Raw genomic sequence first — 22,414 nt, 5'->3', positions numbered from 1 at the left:
TCATCTCGGAGTCTAACAGGCAAGAGAGAGAGTATAGTACAGTATCGCATAGTCTGACTCCATGGAGCCGAGTACAGTATAGTATGCGCTTAGAGTACATACGTGAGGCATGCGCACTATGCTCGCGTTTGCTCGAGCTTGTCTCGTTGCACGAAATCGTCGTCAACCAGTAGATGGCGCGACGAGTACCTTTTTTATGTATTACGACTGTATAAATTCACACATTACAACACGCCTTCTGAATTTCACAGTCGTGATATTTTTTCATTATAATTCGATACATTTGTGTTACTTGAGTTTTTAATTTCTCATACAATTCGTCATCGCATTTTAGATAATTTGAATTAAGAGCATTTCAAGTGAACTTGAGTTTTACAACTGGACTAGGCGATTATTACTTTGAACTTGGATTTCACAGTTGAACTTGGCGATTATTATTTTGAACTTGGGTTTTACAGTTGAACTTGGCGATTATTACTTGGGATTTTACAACTGAACTTGGGATTTTGTATGAACGCTTTAGATTAGTCTTAAACCTTTTCTATTGTTTAGGAACTTTGTTTTATCCAGACTCTTTGTGAAGATGTCTGCTAGATTACATTTTGAGTCAACTTTTACAATGTCGATTTCGCCCATTTCGTAACTTTCGTTTATATAATGATATTGCACTTCGATGTGCTTTGAATTTGAAGTAAAATTTCCGAATTTAGCCATCGCGATTGCTCCTGATTTATCTTCGTATAAAGTTGTAGGATCATATAAATCTATATCGAAAGATTCAGTTAACAAGTTTCTTATAAACAATATTTCAGAGACTGCTTCGGATAGAGCAACGTACTCTGCAAATGTCGAACATTTTATTACCGCACCTTGTTTGTAGGTTTTCCAAAAGATTACATTTCTAAATAATCTAATTGCGTATCCGGTTGTGGATTTTCTATCTATATTGTCATCTGCGAAATCGCAATTTACCACACAATCTAGTATTTCGTTTTTTACATTATCACAATATGTTAGTTTTAAGTCTTTAGTCTTATGCAAATATTTTAAGACTCGCATTTCATACTTATAGTGAGTTCGATCTAAGCAACTTTGATATCGACTTAAATAATTTACGCTGTATGATATATCTGGCCTTGTGCCTGTGCTTATATATAATAATTCGCCAATCAGATTTCTTTACTTAATTGTTTCATCTATTTCGCTAGCTTGACCTAATATTAAGTTTGTCTCTATTGGAGTATCATATTGTGACGAGACACGAGTCTCGCACATGTGAATACGTGTGAAGGCGGCCACAATAGACGCGGCATGCGAAGCGAGCGCGCGTGCAACTAACTAAAGGCGAATCCGCATGATGCGGATTGAGCGCGCGCGCGCAACATCCGCAAGGCGAGTCCGCACGAGCACGGAGCGCGGCAGCCGGCGAGCGACTCAGCAACAACGCGCCAGTCGGCGCACGCGGTGCGCCGTGAACGCATCTATGCACATCCACGCCGCGCGCCTTTATAAGGCGGATCGCGCGGCGCAACGGACAGTTCTACTCGAGCTCCACTCCGGGTAGTATCGGGCGCACACGATACTACAAGGAACAGCGAGAGATAGACCTACGCCGACGAAATCGTCTCGTGAGCCCACGTGACGATTTGGTAGACGAACCGAAACCCGAAACTCCGAAACCCGTAACTCAGTAACCCGAAACTCCGAAGCCCGAACCGTGCCTCGTCTACGTGAGCACACGTGGGCGACACCCGGTGCCACCGTAATATCCTAACCTACAGTCTGACACTTTGCTGTCTCCCTCTGCCACTGTGAGGCCACAGGGTTAAGGGAGTAACAATAGTTCCGCCGGCGATTCGCCCGTTCGTGCGCTCACGTCCTGGTGAAACAAAGGTAAATTCCTGACCAACAAAGCCAGCCGTACGCCGACATCTCACGACTCACTTTATCTCTGTATGCACATAGGATAAAAAGAAGAACGAGACGAGCGACGAAGATTTGTGAAGCCGTGCGCTAACGACTCCAAAATCCGAGGCATAACCTCAAATCGCCGTGACACTATCCCGGCTGTTACTGTGCGCACACAGAGCGGTCGAGATCGTTGTTACATGACACATTTGGATCGGCGTAGCCGTGCGCACACGACTCCACCGTGCCGAATGAATTCCTAACCTCAAAATCCGCCACCGAACCGTCATACCGCCACCGAACCGATACACCGTCGCCGCGTACACCGAATCATTCTTGTAACGAAACCGCGTATATGTTCTTGTAAATTGTTAACCGCGTTAGTTTAAACAATTCTACTTGTAAAGGCGAAATATTTTTAACAAGACGCATAATTGATTTCTGTTTCAGCCTGTTTAACAAATGATTCCAAATGCTATTGTTTAATTAAGAAATATATTTTGTTATTGTTGAGAATATAAAAACAGACTCTTTTTTGCTCCTTTCCCCTATCCTGATCCTGGAACCGACTGCCTATCCAGTCTCTTGGGGAAAGTTAAACCGTTACAATATTATTTGGCATTTTCTAAATTATATTTAGCAGCTAAAGATTCAATATACTTAGTCTGACTCAAAGTCAATTTATCTCTATTATCACTGTAATCAATATTAATACCAATGTATTGACTAAATTTTCCTATATCTTTCATTGAAAATCTTTTCATTAGACTAGATTTTACTTGTTTTATTTTGTTTTTATCTTTGCAGCAAATTAATAGATCATCTACAAAGACTAGTATGTGTATTGTATGTTTGGTTGTATTATTTATAAATAAACAATAATCATAATTACTTCTAGCAAGGTTTGAACTTTCCATGAATTTATTAAAGCAATTATACCGAGCTCTTGGGCTTTTTCTGAGCCCATAGAGTGCCTTATGCAATTTGCAAACTTTATTGTCTCCTGTTTCATAACCTTTAGGTTCATTGTTATATACTTTTGTTTTAACATAGCCATTCAGAAAGGCTGTTTTTACATCCATTTGTTCTATGTACAAATTATTTTTGCAGCTGTATGACAATAAAATTTTCAAAGTTTGCATTTTACCTACAGGTGAATACACATTATCAATGTATTTTTTTTGTTGGAAACCTCTAGCAACTAGTCTTGCTTTATATTCATTATTGTTTTTTCTTTTAAAAAACCCATTTAACATCAATGACCTTTTTATCTTTTGGTCTTTCAACAATTTGCCAAGTATTATTTTTCTGTAGACTATTAATTTTGGAGTCCATCGCAATTTTTCATTGTTTATATTCATTTGAGTTTAACGCCTCCTCAAATGTATTCGGTACATTTGCATCAATGTGATTTACATAAATAAAATGAGTTACTGGATTTCCATATCTGTTTACAGGACTTTTATTTCTATTGAATTTTCTTTGCACTTTTAAGCTTGAATTGTCATTTTTGGCAATATCAGAATTTAATTCGTTATCTCTACTCTCCCCGAAGGTCTGAGTAGAGATAAGAGATTTAGTTCGATTTGAATTTACATCATATTCATTAATTTCGGATTCATTTACCAATATCTCATTTTCTACCTTTATAGATTTATCTTCCAAATCTCTGTCTTTTTCATCATTAAGTTTATCTAAGCAAATAATTTTAGTATTTTCTTCAACTACTTGTACATGTCTAGCATGAATAACTCTTTTGTTGACTAGAACTTTATAGCCATTTTCTACATAACCTACTAGTACTCCTAATTGGGCTTTATCATCCTATTTGTTTTTTCGCAACGCTTCTGGAACTCTTACAAAGACTCCACTTCCATTCATTTTTTAATTTTCTACGTTAGGTTTGTTACCAAAAAATATTTCATAAGGAGTTTTGTTCTCCGCTGTATTGGCAATTGTACGATTTTTTAGATAAGCAACAGTTTTCATAATCTCTGACCGATATCGCCTGTGTATTTTTGCTTCTCGCACCAAGCATCTACCTATATCCATAGCTGACCTATTGTATCTTTCCGCTACTCCATTCAGTTCATGGATGTACGGTGGACATGTTACTAGTTCTATTTCCTTAGACTTTACAAAATCAGAACTCTCACAGTTTAAATATTCTTTACCGTTATCACATTGCAACCTTTTTACCTTTTTATTGAATTTATTTTCTACTGAATTCTTTCAGACAACTGGCAGTTTCTGATTTATTTTTAATGCAAAAGATTCTAGTACATTTACTGTAATCATCAACAAATGTTACAAAATATTTTTCTCCACCATAACCAGTTGTGTTATGTGGGTCGTTCAAATCAGTATGAATGAGTTGTAAGATTTCGCCCTCCTTGACTTGGTCTTAGTTAACGAGGGATGTTCTTACACATTTCAAAGAGGAGACGCAGGGTCCTTCATAGGTTTCACGTTTGTTAGTAGCTGCCTGATTGGCTTAGTTAGATCGTGGACGGTAAGCGATCATTACACAAATAGTAACCACCAAGCGATAATAATGGAAATAAGAATATCAAAACAGAGATCCAACGGGAGGGCAACGACAAAAAGAGTAGGTTGAAAAACGAAGGATTATGATAAAGAGACATTCCTGCTAGCTCTAGAAGAAATATAGCTGTTTGGATCTGCAAATGATAAGGTCAAGCGGGTAATAGGAAATATTACCCGAGCCTGCGACGCAACGATGCCATGGAGGGCTCCCAATAATAGACGATCGCTAGTATACTGGTGGGATAAAGAAATTGACGCTGCCAGCTGCAGCGAGTGTCATCGAACCAGAAGACGAGAACAGCGGGTTTGGAAGAAACACTACAAGACTGGTCAAGGTAGACAAATAGTAGACGCCCTAAACAAAAATGAAGGATGCTGAACGGACACTCAAGAAAAAAATCCAAGAAAATAAACGACGGTGCCTTAAAGAGTTACAGGACGATGTTGATCTCGATCCTTGGGGGCGACCGTATCAAGTAGTAATAAAGAAGATAAAGGGAGGTTATATTCCCCTTCCTAAGAGCCCGGAATTACTGGACCGTATTGTGACCACACTGTTTCCCCTTCAACTGGAAGTAACAGCTATCCCTAAAGCGAAGAAAAATGACAAAATCATTCCAACAATCACCACGGAAGAATAACTGGCTGCATGCAAAAGAATTGGGACCAGCAAGGCTCCAGGCTTGGATGACATACCCTATATTGCATTAAAACAAGCTATACATGCACGTCTCGATGTCTTTGTGGACCTGTACAATTTATGTCTTAAAGAAGGGACGTTTCATAAGAACTGGAAGAAGCAACGCCTGGTGCTACTACCAAAAAGAGATAAGCCACTAGGAGAAGCTGCCTTATACAGACCACTCTGCATGTTGGACACCCTGGGCAAGATTTTAGAGCGCATAATCGGCGTTAGAATGGATCAAGTCATCAAGAAACCAGGTGGACTAGCAGAATATCAATACGGCTTTAGGAAAAAAACGCTCCTTTCTTGACGCCATAAGCTTAGTAGTCGACGCCGCTAGAACTGCAATAGAAGGAAAAAGATGGAAAGGAGGATCCGAGAAGTACTGTGCTATTATTACACTGGATGTTGAAAATGCGTTTAACTCAGCCAGCTGGGGCAAGATACACGAGGCACTACGGAAAAAAGAGGTACCCGCATATATAAGAAGGATTATGTCTATCTACCTGAAAGACAGAATCTTTTTGTATGACACAGAGAGCGGCACGAAAACTTTTATCAAGTACCCGGAGGGGTCCCACAAGAGTCAGTGCTCAGCCCATTATTGTGGAACATCATGTACGATGGAGTACTTAGGCTAGAGCTACCCAAAACGACAACGGTTGTAGGGTTTGCAGATGACATTGTAGTAGTAGTAGTAGTAGCGAAGCAAAAGGAAGAGGTGACGGAAATCGCTAACGAGCCAGTAGGTATAATCCACGTTTGGATAAAGCAGACTGGACTTGAACTTACTAGCCATTAAACGGAGGCTATCCTTATATTCAGTAGGAAGAAAATATAGACAATAACTCTGACAGTGGACGGACACAAAATAAACTCTCAGCCTACCATTAAGTACTTGGGAATTACCATGGACGCCAAACTAGCCTTTAAGCAGCATCTTGAGAGGGTAAGCAATAAGGCAGCAAAAGTCAGTACTGCACTATCGCGACTAATGCCAAATGTAGGTGGGCCAAAGCAGGATCGAAGGTTACTCCGAGCCAGTGTAAATACATCAATTATATTATACAGTGCCCCAATATGGGCGGACGCTATGTTGGTGAAGTCCTATGCACGGAAGCTGTCAACAGTTTATAGGAGAAGTTCATTGCGAGACGCCTCTGCCTACCGAACAGTATCAGAGGATGTAGTGTGCGTTATTTCAAGTATGCCGCCTATTGACCTTCTAGCAATAGAACGAAAGAATATATACAGAGAAAGCCGGCGTAGTGACAATACTCAGAGGAAGTTTGGAAATCCGATGCTGAGGGACGTACGTAACTAGGTTAAGCCTAGACTTCCTCACCCGATGCAGAGGAACGTAGGTATCGGGTTTGATTCTGTCCAGAGGATGGCTGGTCGATGCTGCTCGATGTAGACGGCCAAATGATGCTGCAGGAAGCAGACTGCTGGACAATGCAGAATGAAGAAGACGGCCGAACGATGCAGAATGAAGAAGGCGAGTTTGATCAACTTGGTGGATGGGGGTGTATGGAAATGTCATAATTCAAAAGAGAATAGTTAACGGGCCCCATGGAAGTATTGTTTAACGATAGTACCTGTGGGGATCCGGTATCGAAGGGTCACTTGTGCAGAGCTTGCTCTGTCTACGCCACATAAAAAAATACACACACACACTCATCCATACATCCAGACATGTTTTAAAACACTTGATTTGAACTTTTAACATACCAAAACGTATTTTTTTAAAGTTTTGACAAAACGCATAATTTTACTTTTAGAAAGCTTCCTCTAGTAGGAAGCAGAAATAAACATATACATCGAGTCTACTGACGATGTGGTGAAACCTACTTTACCAGCTTTACTCCCAGTTTACCATGAGCAGGAATCTATAATTAAAACTCAAAGTTCATCAAAAAATGAAACAACACAAAAGCAAAAACATCGCTAAAAGCGAAACGCTTTGCTTTTCACATAAGGCACTCGCCGATATTTAAAGGTTCGCTGATGAACATACACATAGACACACATACACACACAAAGTATGCAGATATTCAAATATTCTTGATAAATTTATTAAACTGTAATGGGGCAAGACTTGACGATGAGAGGAAACATCGTCTTTTTTTCCTGTTCTAATAACCGGTTGTGTTATCGGATGTTCTTTTCAATATACTGACCATGCACGGAGAAAAATAAACCGTTGCGGTTACTGAAGTCAGTTCAGTAACGCCTGCTCAGTAGACTGACTACTGCACAGACTACAGTAAAATCTACTTGACTGCGTGCGACAGCGAAAAAAAGCGGCGCACCTAACCTAAAAAAGTATACTAGTATGGTGTAGCGTGAAATACGAGAGACTGGGAGAGACTGAAAGAGATATATAAATATGTAATATAGTGTGTCTCATCTGAGAGGAGACACAAAGAGCTTCGGATCTGCGCCGATCACCCTTCCCTATGCTCAAAACTTTTGCCCGAGTTGCCTTCGCGGCACAGTCGAGAAGGGTCTTCTTATATTATTATATGACCTTATTTTGTTGGTTTTACAAACCAACTATGACTAAGACTATGTCGAGCATAGTAATATATCTATCATGCAGTTTTCATTTACAAATGTTATTTATTACTGAAGTTAGTTACCGACTGTTCATTCAGTTATTTCTACGCAAGCGACTTCAGTTAGATTTACTTAATAGCCGTTACTGAACAATTTAGATTGCATTTACCTAAATTTTGAGTAAGCGTAACGTTTTATTTTTCTCCGTGTGCTTTATGGAAGAAATTCGTATTCTTATGAAACAGATCAATTTTTCAGATTCGTCAATTGCATAATCTAAATAAAACTAATCAGTTTCATTCGAATACTTTTATTGATCTGCTGTAGCAAAAAATAATGTTGAATTTTAATGACCATTGATTTGTGTATAAAAGATTTTAGGGATTGTAATGATAATAACATATAAAATGTATAAGTTAATAATACGATTAGAAAATAATAATCAACGAGACCTTTTTCGCAATAGCATTATTCCAGCTAAAGAAACAGACTAAACTATTCCTGATAAATGATGCACTACGAGAAAATATTTATTTAACATGGTGGGTCAGTATTTATTTGTTTCTGTTCCTTTTTGCGTGTAACGGGCCTACCGAAAAAAATCAGACGACAATCAACTGATAATCAGCTGATAATCAGCTGATAATCATGCTAAAACGTCAGCTGATTATCATGCTAAAACGTCAGCTGATTATCAGGTGATTTCAGCTCAGTATTTTTAATGAAGCTGATAGTTATAAATATGCGTTCATTTGAGATAAAATGTTAAGAATAGTCAGGTGATAATCATGTGATAATTATTCAAAATTGGTAACCTTTAATATATTTATTATAAGTTGTTTAAAATAAGTAAAATTTATAAATTTCACATAATGAGGGCCAGTACTAGTGTTAGAATCAGGATGATAACACGAAAACTCTGGCTATGAGCTCCAAAATTTTTATTTTTTAACACTTAAAAAGATTTTATTTAAACTAAATTATTGAAAAACAAAAATGTTGGAGCTCACAGCCAGAGTTAACGTGTTATCATCCTGACACTGCAACGTACGACAGTCCCGCCATCTACGACATGTTGTACGACACTTATGACGGTTTATGTCGCATTGTTGCGGCCTATAGTTTTGGACTTGTTGAACGACAACAGCGCCACTGTGTGCTCTCTCTTAAATTGATGTGTTCTTATCTAAATAGTTCTTAATTCTGTTACTATAAGGTTAAATAAGATTAATATTTATGGAGCAAATTATATCATTCTGTGCGTTAAAAGTATAAGCTAATGTATTTTATTAGCGAATTAATAATTTTCAGATTCTCCGTAAAAGCCATGGAGTCATGCTAGCAAATTGTGTAAGGAGTGAAGTTGCCTTGGATTACTAATAGTGTTATTCTATAGGTATATTTATGTAGTTTATGAGTCGAATCGTTTGTCCAATTTTAATATTGAAGTTTACACTCCACATTTAGTTAGTACTTATTTTAGATTTTAGTTTGTTTTGACTTTTCAATTTTACTTCAATAAAGTACTTCAATGGAATTATTAGATAAGTGATTTATTACAAATTAAAAACAAAAATTATTGTTTAAAACTTTTTCTATTAAGTATTTACTTTGTAGAATTTATTTTATTGTTGCATGTTTTTCAATGTTTATGATGTTTGTATCAGGTAAATTTTTCTATCAGCCACTTGACTAGTAAAGTATATTATTTTGAATTTATTAAAATTATTATTTATCTTGTATATGAATGATTTTGTTGCATTTTATTGCAAAGTATAATGTCATTGATATTTCTTTATAGTCAAAAATTGCATAGGAATTTGTTTACGGTTAAAATTATGATTGAAATATTGTTCTTATTTTAATTTTTATTATTATTATTTTTTTTTTTCAATGCAATAATGATTGTTATAATTTGCTATGTATAATCTAGTTACAATTTAATTAATGTATACAATGCATAAATTACAATTTAGTAAAAGTATCTTGTTCAATATTTGTTTAAGAAGTCGATTCTGGGATGCAGTAACCATATATCATTAAGTTAATGATTTACATTTTCATAATGTATATGTATATTTATAATTATGAGTCATAGTGTTACGTTCAGAGCAAGCAAGATTATAGATTTATCGTTTTATACTTCGTGTTCATATGCGGTAGTTGTATATGTATCTTAAACACATCTACACATATGTAAGTGTTTAGTGGACGCAATAGTATAATAAAAAATTCACCAATTCAAGATTTTAAGTAACATGCAAATTTTAAATGTATATATATATATACACACACATATATATATATATATATATATATATATATACGTGGTGATGAAAGCAATATAAGTGACTTGCTGCTGTCAGCCATAGCAGGGCAGCACAAATTTTGTGTACGACATGACAAAGTAGTGGTTAAAAAGTCAAGCCTCTACCGTTCACAGGCTTACAGGATACAGGCTGTGCATATATTGTGATGGTACGTGTGCTTCTAAAAAAAAGGAGTGATAAGAAAGTAACAGGATTACAAAATTCACGAAGACAGAAGAAAGAGAAGGTTTAGTCAGAAAAAGGTAGAAGGAAGTAGGGTAAAAACATTCTAAAAATTTAGTCTAGGCATTGTGTAGAGTTTAAGTGAAAAAAGTTGATTCAAGCAGGTATGACATGTAATATAAGATTTCTTTAAAATATTTAGGCTAGGCGTATTGTTGAATATAGTATATTCAATTTATATAGTGAGTTTAAGTGCAAAAAGTTCGTTTAAAAAAGTATGAAGCGTAATATAAGATTTTTTAAAAAATTTAGGCTAGGCGTAGTGTAGAATATAGTATATTCAATTTATATAGTGAGTTTAAGTGCAAAAAGTTTGTTTAAGAAAGTATGAAGTGTAATATAAGGTTACTTCGTATAAAAATTAGTAAAAGTATGCGCATATGTACATGGTGATGAGTATGATAATATACAGTTACAGTGCAAGTGTTTCATATAATTAGAGTGAAAACAATTCATATTTTCTTAAGACTTAAGTTTATGCAGAGGGATAAAATATCAAATATATGTATATACAGATACATATGCTCAGTGATGGCTTAGAATATAGTATATTGAACCTATATAGTCATTCTATAAGAATTTAGTATGGGTATAGTAAAGAAATGTCAGTTTCTACCTTTATTGGTCTACAAAAGTATGTCTAAAAAGATGCATATACATGGTGATCATGTAGAATATAGTATATTTAATATTCATAGTGAATTTGACTAAAGGAAGTTGTTTTGAGCAAGTATGTTGTGTAATATAAGCTCACTTCTTATGAACATCAGGTCCTGCGCGCGGACGGAAAGTCAATTTTTGGAGAATGAGGCTTCGCTAGTAGAAAGACTTTTTTCAATTGGGTATTTAGAATTTTTAAATACTGTGAATTTGTTCAGAATTTAATTTCCTACAAAATAGCTAGAATACTTTTATGAAAAAACCTTTTTGTAAAAAATGGCTCAGAAAGAATTGAAAAAAAAACATTTTTGGTCAAATCCAATAGGCGTTCGTCCTGGGTATAAGACGTTTCTTCGAAACTCTTTATACGGGGCGAGTCAATCAAACAATTTCGTTATAGAAATTGTTTAATTTCACAATTTCAGTTTTATAATTTTTGCCTTTCATACCTTATCACTACAAATCACTGATTATCATTTAATGACTTAAATCAATTAATTAGTGCAGAAATATCTGATGAAAATGAAAATAAAAATGGTTCTTTTTACACGGCGCAGTTAGCACCCGAGCGTAGCGAGGGCGCTAAGCGCCGTGTAAAACTGTACCATTTAAGTCAAGAGTATCGTATAAAATTTTATAGCATAGACTGCTAAAATCCGCAAGTCTCGCCTATCTGTGACTAAAGTAGTCCTCGTGAGGTTAGCGCACGAGCGTAGCGAGTGTGATAAACACGGTGCAAAAAAGGACTACTTTAGTCACAGATAGGCGTGACTTAACAGCGGATTTTAGCAGTCTGTGCTATAAAATAAATGAATTTAAATTAATTTTTAATAAAATTATTATTAGGAACTGGAGGTATTATATACATCAATCATTAACTAACTTTTTTAGAAGCTAACACAAAGAAAAAGTAACTGCTAAAAATCAATAAAAGAATAATAAAGATAATAAAATAATAAGTTTAGCTAATAAAAAAACTTTCATAATATATTAATCATTTTGAAAGAATTATACTGATTGATGTGGATAACAATGACATTGTATATTTATCAAATCGGGGGGATGCCGATACCCCGTATGTGGCGCATCCCCTAGGTGTCAGATAGGGAAATGCTCACAGGCGCGTGAAGGTTTCCTCAACATGTCGGAGATTAGAGCAGAAATAAAATATGATCCGTGGACCAAACAGGCTAGGGGAAGAAACCCCGAAAACAAATCAAGCATGAGTTGTGAGTTAACAACAAAACTACCCCATACGGATCAGACCTCTGAGTCGAATCCCGTTGACGGTTTTGATCGGGTGAAAGCCCCGGTGGCCGGCGTTGGCTCCATGGTTTATGGGGGGGGGGGGCAAACTCACGAGGTCGTGGAAACGAGGCGAAGAGAAGAGAGAAAAGGGAAGGTAAAGCAAGGCCCGTCGTCACCAGGGACCCAAACTCCCAATCCGGCTATGCAAGGCGACCATTTGACGGTCATGAAGGATACAATCAGGAAAACAATCGAGTACGCCGAGGGCAGAACCAACGTGCACGGGCCGATTAAAACGGGCCTCGCGGACGCGATGGAAGAGTTAGGAAAGATAGAGGAAAAATGTACGTCCAGGTGCCAGAGCTTCGCTTAGGAGGAGAATCTCTTGGAACAAGAACGAGCAGTCAGGAGAGTTTGGCGAGCATTGTTAGTGCTAGGAGCACAGGCAGCAACCCGCCAACGAAACAAATCGCAGAATACAGAGAGTCTCAGCAAAAAGCCATAAAAGCGCGTAATGAAGAAAAGAAGTGCATACCCTAGTGAGAAAAAATGTAATAAATTTTTTTAATTATTAATTTTATAATAAAATGTATAAATGCATAATAAATTGTAAGTAAAAGTAAAATGATGTAAGCAGAAGTAAGAAAATAAAAAAGTCGCCATTTTCGTATATAATATTACGCTTACAGACAATTTTTTACATTTTGTTATACTTTTTTACGTATTGTTACATTTGTCATTTCAAAGAAGAGATCCCCATGAAATCCTGGATCAATGGATTTGTAATAAATTGTAATAAAATGTAACAAAATCTAATAAAATGTAGCAAACTGTAATAAAACGTAAAAAAGGTCCGAAATTCAACAAAAACGTACAAAATGGTACGATTTGTTACATTTTTTTATATTTTATTACACTTTATTACATTTTTTATTTCCACTAGGGTAGGAAAGCTGGAGAATAAAGTAGACGAACTTATCGGAGACTGCCAGTCTGCACCGAGGGATGTAGGACGTATAGCAAAGCGGGCCAAACAACTTAAAGTTCTGTTAGAGGAACTAAGAGAAATGCACGAAAAAGGAAATTTGGAAGAGGAAAGCTATCAAGATGTTGTTGATTACTATCAAGCGTGGCACGAGATACGAGAGAAAGCGAGGAGAGGTGCGTGAGGACGGCTCCTTAAGGACGCGGTTTTAGCTAATGCCGGAAGCAAGAGGCTAAGGGGAAGCCCGATTAATAGCTCTGAAGAGAAGAACGTGGAAAAGCATGTCAGAAAGAGGCAACGACATGAGAGAACAGCAATGCAACGTGAAACTTTCACCTCGAGAGTCCCTCACAATGCACCAGAGCAATTGGTGAAAGTCAGGTCCAACAAAAACAAAGTCATGGGGAAAATCCGAAGGAATATGAACCTGGACACCACTGGAACAAGAGTGCTGGGAATCAAGCAAATAAGAAGTGGAGATGTCCTCCTAAAACTGGGAAGAGGATCCGACAGGACAGTGTTTACTGCGGAAGTAGAAAGAGCAGTGCTGGGCCTTGGACAGTTCGAAAAGGAAGAACGGAAGGCCACCCTAGAAATAAGGGATATGGACCTGGAAGCTACGGAAGAAGAGGTGACAGCAGCTATAGAAGGAGCCCTGGGAAAGCCAGACAATGGTAGGAGGGTGACCCTATTAAGGCCAAACACGAGGGGCTTTAGAATGGCCATATTGGTACTCAGCGAGAGAGGCCGAGGTGCTCCTAGATATAGGACACATCTGCGTGAGCCTTATAAGTTGTAGGATTAGGAAGCGTGTAAAGAGCTAGGTCCAACTTACTTAGGAACGGTAAGGATGACGGAGAGAATTCTGTTGCCGTTGGAAGTTAAAGGCTAACGGTAGTGAAGAGTTTAGTGGGTGAGAGTCCCATACAGATGGTAGCATTCGGTACCATACTGTCCATAATGGAGTTGCCTTTAACCTCTCTCTCTCTCTCTCTCTCTCTCTCTCTCTCTCTCTCTCTCTCTCTCTCTCTCTATCTCTCTCTCTCTCTCTCTCTTTACCCTTTAGGAGTTAGTAAATATACATCATTCTGGTCACTATCTGTTCATTTTCGATATATTGCTGGTTTATTGCCACTTATTTTCGGTCACTTATAGGTCATTTTGTATTCTTCCAGTCGACTTCCGGTCTACATCCCGTCAACTTTTGGTTTACCCTAACACCAAAGAAGGGGTAGTTTTGGGGATAAAGTGAACTTATAACCGGACACTACAAGACACATTTTAATATAATAGAGGATAATGGAGTTGTTGTATTTGTAAATAAGAACTAAGTTTAAAACAGTGAAATCGTTCATCAAGGTAGGATTAAGATTGTATATACGCGAATTAAATTAAATAATAGTAATAATATTGAAATCTCCGCTATGTATAGATTACATGGAATACCAAAGAGTTGTTTTATATTATATTTAAAGAAATATTCGATAAAAAGGGAAAATGTTGAAAATCATTTAGTAATAGGAGATTTTAATATTGATCTTTCAGAATGCGATCTTATAAGTCAGGATACTCTGAGCAATTTCTTTGAAATTTTGTTGTCATCACAAGGCGGCCTGTAGGAATGTCCAAAGATTGATAATATTTTCATAAAAACAAAAAATCTTAATAAAGTCACTTACAAATTCAAGTTACTAGTAACTGAACATTACCCTATAATATATGTATTATAGGGTAATGTAAATGTGTCCCAAGCATATATATATATATATATATATATATATTTTATAAAATTGCTAAAACAATGACAGTAGAAACTCTGCGTATAAGTTATTATGCTTTCTTTTATAGCATGATAAGTTATGGCATCATAGCTTGGGGAAGAGCATGTCGAAAAAATGTAGATATTCTACAGAACTTACGAGAAAAAAATACTAAAAATAATAGTAGATAAGTTATAGGCTTACCAGATCACACGGATTCTAGATCATCCCCCCTCCAAAAGTGATTTAGAATCCGACCTGTGTATTTTAGATGGAGGGTTTTCTGAATCACCCCTTCTGTCCAATCATATGCGAGCCCCCTCCTTGGGATGCCCCCCCTCTCAAAGTGATTTAGAATCCGTAGTGTGTATAAGCCCCATATAAGTTGTCCCTACTCCTGCAGGCCCTTTTCTTGATCATCCCTCTCTCCATTTGATTGAGAAATCGTAAGCGTTCGACTCCCACCTCTTTTTTTTCATCTGATCGGAAAAATCTATTGGTCAGTTTTTCTTTTTTTCTGGTGTGAGAAGAGAGGGAAAGGAGGAGCTATCCTGCTATATTATTCTAAGATAGAATGCGTGGTGGAAATTCACATGTATGCAACCCACTACTTTTTTTTTTTTCAAGAAAGGTGTATCACGTTTCTCATGAAAGTGAAAAGATTGGGATTTATATGGGAAAAAAAAAAAATAAAATTTCGAATCCTCGCAGTTAGGTGCATGATTTGCGTGAGAGAAGTGTATAGGTCAATAGAAGCTAATGCTGGTCAATATATCCTTTCAAGATAATCAATAAGTTTAGAGGCACGCCTCATAGGTAACTACGAAGATGAGAATTTTCTCTCTTTTCACAGGAAACCAAAAATCTCACACATTTTTACAATCGAAACTATAGATTTCCGCAGACTAAAGTGTGCAGGTGAATGTGTATAGATTACAAAAGAAGTAGCCTCCCCATTGACTGCGCGCAGAAGATCCTTGCACCGGTATACATAGATCGATGAAAATCGGAGGACCACTGACTGCGCGCACCGGCCCCTTGGCAGGTATGGACCTTTTTTTTCTATTTGTCACCAATGAATACTTTTTTGTCAATTTTAGGAAAACATAGGAAAACGTAAGCGCATACTGGCAAAATCGAAGGGTGACCAAAACTCACTTGTTGACATTGGTCAAATGTGTGGAGGCGTATTTCTTTTTAGAATATGGGAGGAAAAAATTTGACTGACTCGCCTAGGATTGGCTAAAAGCACTGCAAGGGATGTGTTTTTGAGAATACAGGAGGAAAGTTTTCCTCCAATCATATGATTTTCACAAAAAGTTAAGGAAAGGGAGAGCCGTGCTTTTCTAAATAAATACCACGGGTGTTGCTGCAGAGCGTCAGTTCAAGAATCTTCTCCGATTATTCTTAACCCAGTGAAAATTAGTAACAGACAGGATGGCTCTTCCAAGGCAAAGTGGTCTGCGTAATATGCGGGAGCGCATAAGGACGCTGATATCTAACGCACCAACTCTAATGATGATGATGGACCACGCAGCATGGGCGCTAGACGCCATAGACTCATGTAAGTTGATTTTTTTTTTAATTAAATATTGAGATATTGTATATAATTGTTATATGATTCTTTTATTTTTTTTATGCAGTCTTATTTTTCGTGTCATATTTTTATAGTCTTATTTTATTCTTTTTTGCAGTGCCACCGATACCTCCAATGGCTGCGATGCAAAATTTGTATCCTACAGGCAGTCCTAACCATCCCGTTTCAAGTGCAAGTCCGAGAAGGGGCTCTCGCTCACGTTCGAGTTCAAGCTCGAGTTCCAGCTCGAGTTCAAGCTCGAGTTCCAGCTCGAGTTCAAGCTCATCGAGCTCGAGTTCAAACTCGAGTTCAAGTGTAAAGTCGAAGAAACGAGGATCGAGTAGCACGTTTTGGCCGGAAAAATCGTTGGTCCGTGCGATTTTGCCTAAACTAGAGCAAATGAGCATCGGCAAGAGCAAGAGAAACAGCAACAGTAACAGCAACAGCAACAGCAACAGCAACAGTAACGACAGTGGCAGAAAAAGGAAAGCGGAGGATAAAGCAGAAGGTCAAATAAAAAAGCCTTGTGATGAGATGAAAAAATCAGAAAAGCCTTCAACGCATTCTAATACGGGTGAGTGATAAATATATTTTTAAATATAAATTTTACGTGTCAGTCGCCGGGAAGTGTCATTTCACACCCGCACAGCAGACGAAAAAAAAAATTATACTTACCGACCGCTTAAGCACATGAAATAGTATACGCATGATTTTTTTAGTTTTGTAAAAAAAAATTTATTGTTATTTCTTTTTGGTTACAGAAGTCAAGAAAGACGTTAGAGTTCCTCTTTCGGTTTCCTCGCTGTTCAACGCAGGTAAATTATAAGTAAATATTTTTTTAAATCATTTTTTTTTGTAATATTAAAATCATAAAATTAACTATGTTTATATTTATTTTGTTTCAGATGTAAAAGCGCCTCTTCATGATAATAAGGATCATGCCCATTCGTCAAAGCGAGGCTTGCTGAGGATGGATCGCAGCAAGGGGAAGGAAAATGCACCTGCTCCACCGAAGGCAGCAGCAACGGCATCTCGAGGGAAAGTAGCACCGTCATCATTGCACAAAACAGAGGCAGGTCCATCCCAACCCAAAATCCCGCCACGCATAATAGAGGATATCACGTTCCTCGATTAGCAATTTATAATAATATAAAAATAATATTAGAATGTAATTAATAAATAAAAGCTTTTTATTTAACTAATGCAATAAAAAAAATATATATTACTTTCATGTTTTAAATTACTATTATCTGATTCATCTTCTGTGTATCTCGTTACAAAGTAATCCAGTAACCAAGTCCATATATGCAATTAATAAATAAAAGTATCTATATTATTATCTCAAAAAAAAAATTACTATTATTTAATTCAGCTTGGTAGAAAAAAATAAAAAATGCAATTAATGAATAAAAAATATCTTATAAAAATATATTATTTTCTCTAAAAAAAAAATGACTATTATTTTACTTCGTCTTGGTAGAACAAAAAATAAGTAAGATCTAATGGAATGGACAAGTATCCGATCCGATGCTCCCGAGATCTTTAGGTGCGCATGCTACCGCCCCTTTTTCGTAACTCGCTTTCCGGCCTCGATTACTGGCGTGGTGAGGGATGATGTATCTCGTTAGAAAGTCCGTATTGTAATAAATAGTAGGAAAAAAATAAAGAACACTTGAGTTTTTTAAAAAATATATTTTTTATTCTTATTAAAAAAAATGTATTTCCAATACAAGCAAGAGCATATATTCGGTCTCTTAACATTACTGCTATCTACTTCATCTTGGCCAAACGAATCAAGTAATCTAGCAGCCAAGTCCGTATTCCAACGACGTTATAAATGGCGCACATGGGTTTTCTACAAATGCAGAGGTCGTGATTGAAGCAGAAGTATTGGATTTGACTCTGTATTTCTTCAAGTGGTGGACATCCATAGTCTTCCACATTTGATATTGATCTGCAAATAATGTAAGAAAACCGTTGATACTATTTGATACTTTTTGATGCTTTTTTGATACTTTTTGATGCTTGTTGATACTTTTTTGATACTTTTTGATACATTTTGATACTTTTTGATACTTTTTGATACTTTTTGATAAAAGAAAACATAAGTTTAACTTACATGTTTGGTAAAATATTTCTCATCCATTGGGCTTTCTGCTCTCCCTTAATAAATATTTTCTCAACTCCTTGCGTACAGATTTTTAAAATATTATTGAGACGGTGATATGGAATATCTCCAGAACTCCACGCTATTCCATGATATGTCTTCTCTAGCCATCCAGTCATGCATTTTTCTTCCTCAGTTAATTCTTCCCAGGCCATCGGAGGTTTGAACAGATAAGCAGTGAAATAGACTGAAATAGAGATTTTCGGTCAGATGAAAATCGATCGTTTTCATCTAGGATTGGATGATTCCATAAAAGCACAGCTCCCATTGGTTGGGCTGAAATGATGATGTTTGTTTGGATAAAAATCATCCCTTTTCCTAGAAAATCTTCCCCCTCTTCATATCAATCAACTTTCCATTTCACCATTGGTCAGACATTGAAATTTTCCACCTCTCTTACGCTGATTTTTCCTTTATAAGAGGGAATTTTTTCCTAGTCGAGCACACTTTATAAATCGTAGTCATCGAAATTCAGTCTTAACTTCAGTGACAGTGATATTTTAGACAAAAAGTAAAATGTCTTCAATCAGTATTTTTTGAACGACTTGTAGATCTTCTTCGTGAGGCATTACTATCTATACATGAAATGCAAAATGAGGATATTAATTATTGGCTAGAAGTATGCAATTCTACAATCAAAGAATTGAATGAAAAGATCATCAAATCCAATCTTACGAGAGAAGAGAAGCAAAAGTTCCAAACTTGTATGACACATCTGTCATGCATTCAAGTTGATTTCGAACATCATCTTCATCAGGGAGGTGGTCTAGAATCCGAGGAAACTGATGCTAGAGTTTAGTGGCGAGATGTACAGTCGGCTTTTGAAAACCGAATACGGACTGGTGTAGTAGTGAACTTAAAACATGTGGACGTTTTAAGTTTTTTGGATGATGCACAACTGCTATTCAAAGATAAGGCAAAAGCATGTCTAAAAGAGTATAATGCTTTAAAAGTTAATTCTGATTTCATCGCAGAATTTCCAATGCAAAAAAATGGAGAAGAAACAACAGATATAAAATATTTTACGACTGAAAGTACTGCTGCATACTCATCAACAGATTTACAAGAATGGTTCAAAAATAGCATAAAAGAGTCTATTCTCACACAATTAGAAGAATTTCAGGAAAAGGACTCTGGCTGGACTCTCAAGAGTATCATAAGTTTGTTCATAAATATGAAAAAATATTCTCCAATCAAGGGCACTTCTTATATTCCTCTTCCAAAGTTTATAGAGAAGAAAAAAGCATGTCTAAATGTTCGCAACAATGACAATCAGTGTTTTAAGTATGCTATACTTTCAGCATTATATCCTAGTGAAACAAATGCTAATAGAGTTAATCAATATCGATTGCACGAGAATGTGTTGAACTTTGATGATATAGAATTTCCAGTAAAACTAAAAAGTATACCGAAATTTGAAAAACTCAACAATATTTCAGTAAACGTATACATGCTTAGAAAGTATGGAGCAAAGTTTGAAGTATCGCCTTGTCACATTTCGTATGAAAAGAAGGAAAAACATGTAAATCTACTTCTTATTCAAGATTTTTACATAGACGAGCGTGAAGAAAATAATTGTGCTGATGACGGAATCATGACTAAATACCACTATGTTTTGATCAAAAGCATCTCCCGTCTTCTGAGTTCTCAACTGTCTAAAACTCATGTAAAATCTTATCACTGTGAAAGATGTTTATAAATAATTTATAGTGAAAAAAGATTGGAAATTCATGAAAATGATTGTAAACATTGGAATAATTGTCGAATCAATCTACCTGACTCTAAGAATAACATTCTCAAATTCGAAGATTACAATAAGAATGAAAAAGTTCCTTTTGTTATCTATGCTGATTTTGAATGTTTCTTAAAACCTACTTAGAATGAGAATGCTTTTCAACTTCATGAAGCATACAGCATAGGATACTATATTAAATGTAGCTTTGATGACAGATTATCTGGCTACAAATCATATAGAAAAAATATTGGAGATGGATGGTCGCCTGCAGAATGGTTTGTTCAAGAATTGAAATTGATAGGAGAGAAGATTAATCTTCTGTACACGAATCCAAAACCTATGAAACTTACAGATTTAGAAGAATTATCTTTCCGAAGGAGTACAATCTGTCATATATGTCGAAAAGCAATTCGTACCGAAGAACTCGCAGTCCGAGATCATTGTCATCTTACAGGATGGTATGTTATCAGGTTGTTTATATATTTTAATCAAGAAAATTAATTTCTTTTGGCGATTCTAAGAAAGTCTTCTTTTCTCTTCAGTTTCAGAGGTGCAGCTCATAATTCATGTAATTTGAATTATAAGGATTCAAGATTTATTCCGGTGGTTTTTCATAACCTCAATTATGACACACAATTTATTTTAAAAGAGATAGCCACTTCTACATTAATGAAAGGTCGAGTCACTCTACTACCACATAATAAAGAGAAATATATTTCTTTCACAAAATACGTAGATGGGAGCGACATTAACTTTAGATTCATAGATTCTTGGCGTTTTCTCTCATCATCTTTAGAGAAACTTGCATCATACCTAGAAAATGTACTGATAGCAACGAAGGAGTTTCAATTAGATGGATTCACAGATGAGAAGATTGGTCTTCTTCGACGGAAAGGCGTATTTCCATATGATTTCGTGGATGGATTAGATAAGCTAGAGTCGACAAAACTGCCAGAAAAGAACGAGTTTTACAATAAACTAACTGACTCTCATATTGCTGAAGAAGATTACAAGCATGCTATTGAAGTCTGGGATAAGATTAATACAAGAACGCTAGGAGAGTACTCTGATCTATATTTGAAAACTAACGTTCTACTATTAGCTGATGTCTTTGAAAGTTTTCGAGAAACATCTCTCAAAGCATATGATTTGTGTCCTGCTCACTTTTACACGACCCCTGGGATGACATTTTCAGCAGCTCTTAAAATGACTAAGGTAGAATTGGAGCTTCTTACGGATATTGACATGCTAATGTTTATTGAAGCAGGCATTCGGGGAGGAATAAGCCAGTGTTCTAATCGGTATGCTAAAGCCAACAATCCGTACATGGGTTCTTCATACGATGAGAAAGAGAAAACAAAGACACTCTTATATTATGATATTAATAACCTTTATGGCTGGGCAATGGTGCAGCATTTACCGGTTGGAAAATTTAAATGGATTAAATATGAGACAAATCCACATTTTTTCAATGCAGCACCAGATTCTGATACGGGTTACTTTGCTGAAGTGGATTTGGAATATCCTGAAGAGATACATGATGAACACCAAGATTTCCCTTTTTGTGCAGAACACCGTGCACCACCAGACTCAAAGCAGAAGAAACTTCTCACTACTCTGGATGACAAAACAAGGTATGTCATTCATTATCGAGCACTTAAACAGGCGTTAGATAATGGACTCCGATTGAAAAAGGTGCACAGGATTCTGAGTTTTGAGCAGAAGGCCTGGCTCAAACCATATGTTGAACTTAATATAGAGAAGAGAAAGCAGGCCAAAAATGAGTTCGAAAAACTCTTCTATAAATTATTAATCAGCGCTGTCTATGGTAAGTGCATCGAACGAGAGCGGTCTCGTGTAGACGTACGTTTAGTAAATAAATTCACGGGAAGATATGGAGCAGAAGCACGCATAGCTCTTCCAAATTTTCATAGTTGCGCTATCTTTAATGAAAATTTGGTAGCCATTCAGCTGAAAAGGACAAGTATCACAATCAAGAAACCAATCTATGTCGGTCTTTGTATCCTTGATT

General features: G+C 36.5%; 3 protein-coding genes across 8 annotated transcripts in view; 1 reads left to right on the top strand and 2 right to left on the bottom strand.

The window, feature by feature from the left end:
* LOC103317188 (protein spire) overlaps positions 1–22,414 on the bottom strand; it is a 598,612-nt gene that overhangs the window by 23,027 nt on the left and 553,171 nt on the right. The window lies entirely within an intron of this gene.
* LOC116417079 (uncharacterized protein DDB_G0271670-like) lies at positions 16,136–17,609 on the top strand. Its single transcript, XM_031928207.1, has 3 exons — positions 16,136–16,468; positions 16,599–17,054; positions 17,242–17,609. Exons 1-3 carry the CDS (start codon positions 16,342–16,344, stop codon positions 17,304–17,306), a joined length of 648 nt encoding a protein of 215 aa, XP_031784067.1. The 5' UTR covers positions 16,136–16,341; the 3' UTR covers positions 17,307–17,609.
* LOC116417080 lies at positions 18,212–19,648 on the bottom strand. The gene is made up of 2 exons (XM_031928208.1): positions 18,600–19,648; positions 18,212–18,434 (listed from the first exon to the last, which is right to left on the bottom strand). Exons 1-2 carry the CDS (start codon positions 18,800–18,802, stop codon positions 18,251–18,253), a joined length of 387 nt encoding a protein of 128 aa, XP_031784068.1. The 5' UTR covers positions 18,803–19,648; the 3' UTR covers positions 18,212–18,250.

The sequence above is a fragment of the Nasonia vitripennis genome (genome assembly GCF_009193385.2).
Source record: "Nasonia vitripennis strain AsymCx chromosome 4 unlocalized genomic scaffold, Nvit_psr_1.1 chr4_random0004, whole genome shotgun sequence".
NCBI classification, from domain to species: Eukaryota; Metazoa; Arthropoda; class Insecta; order Hymenoptera; family Pteromalidae; genus Nasonia; species Nasonia vitripennis.
The sequence above is the reverse complement of the archived record's forward strand: the minus strand, read 5'-3'. Positions and strand labels throughout refer to the sequence as shown.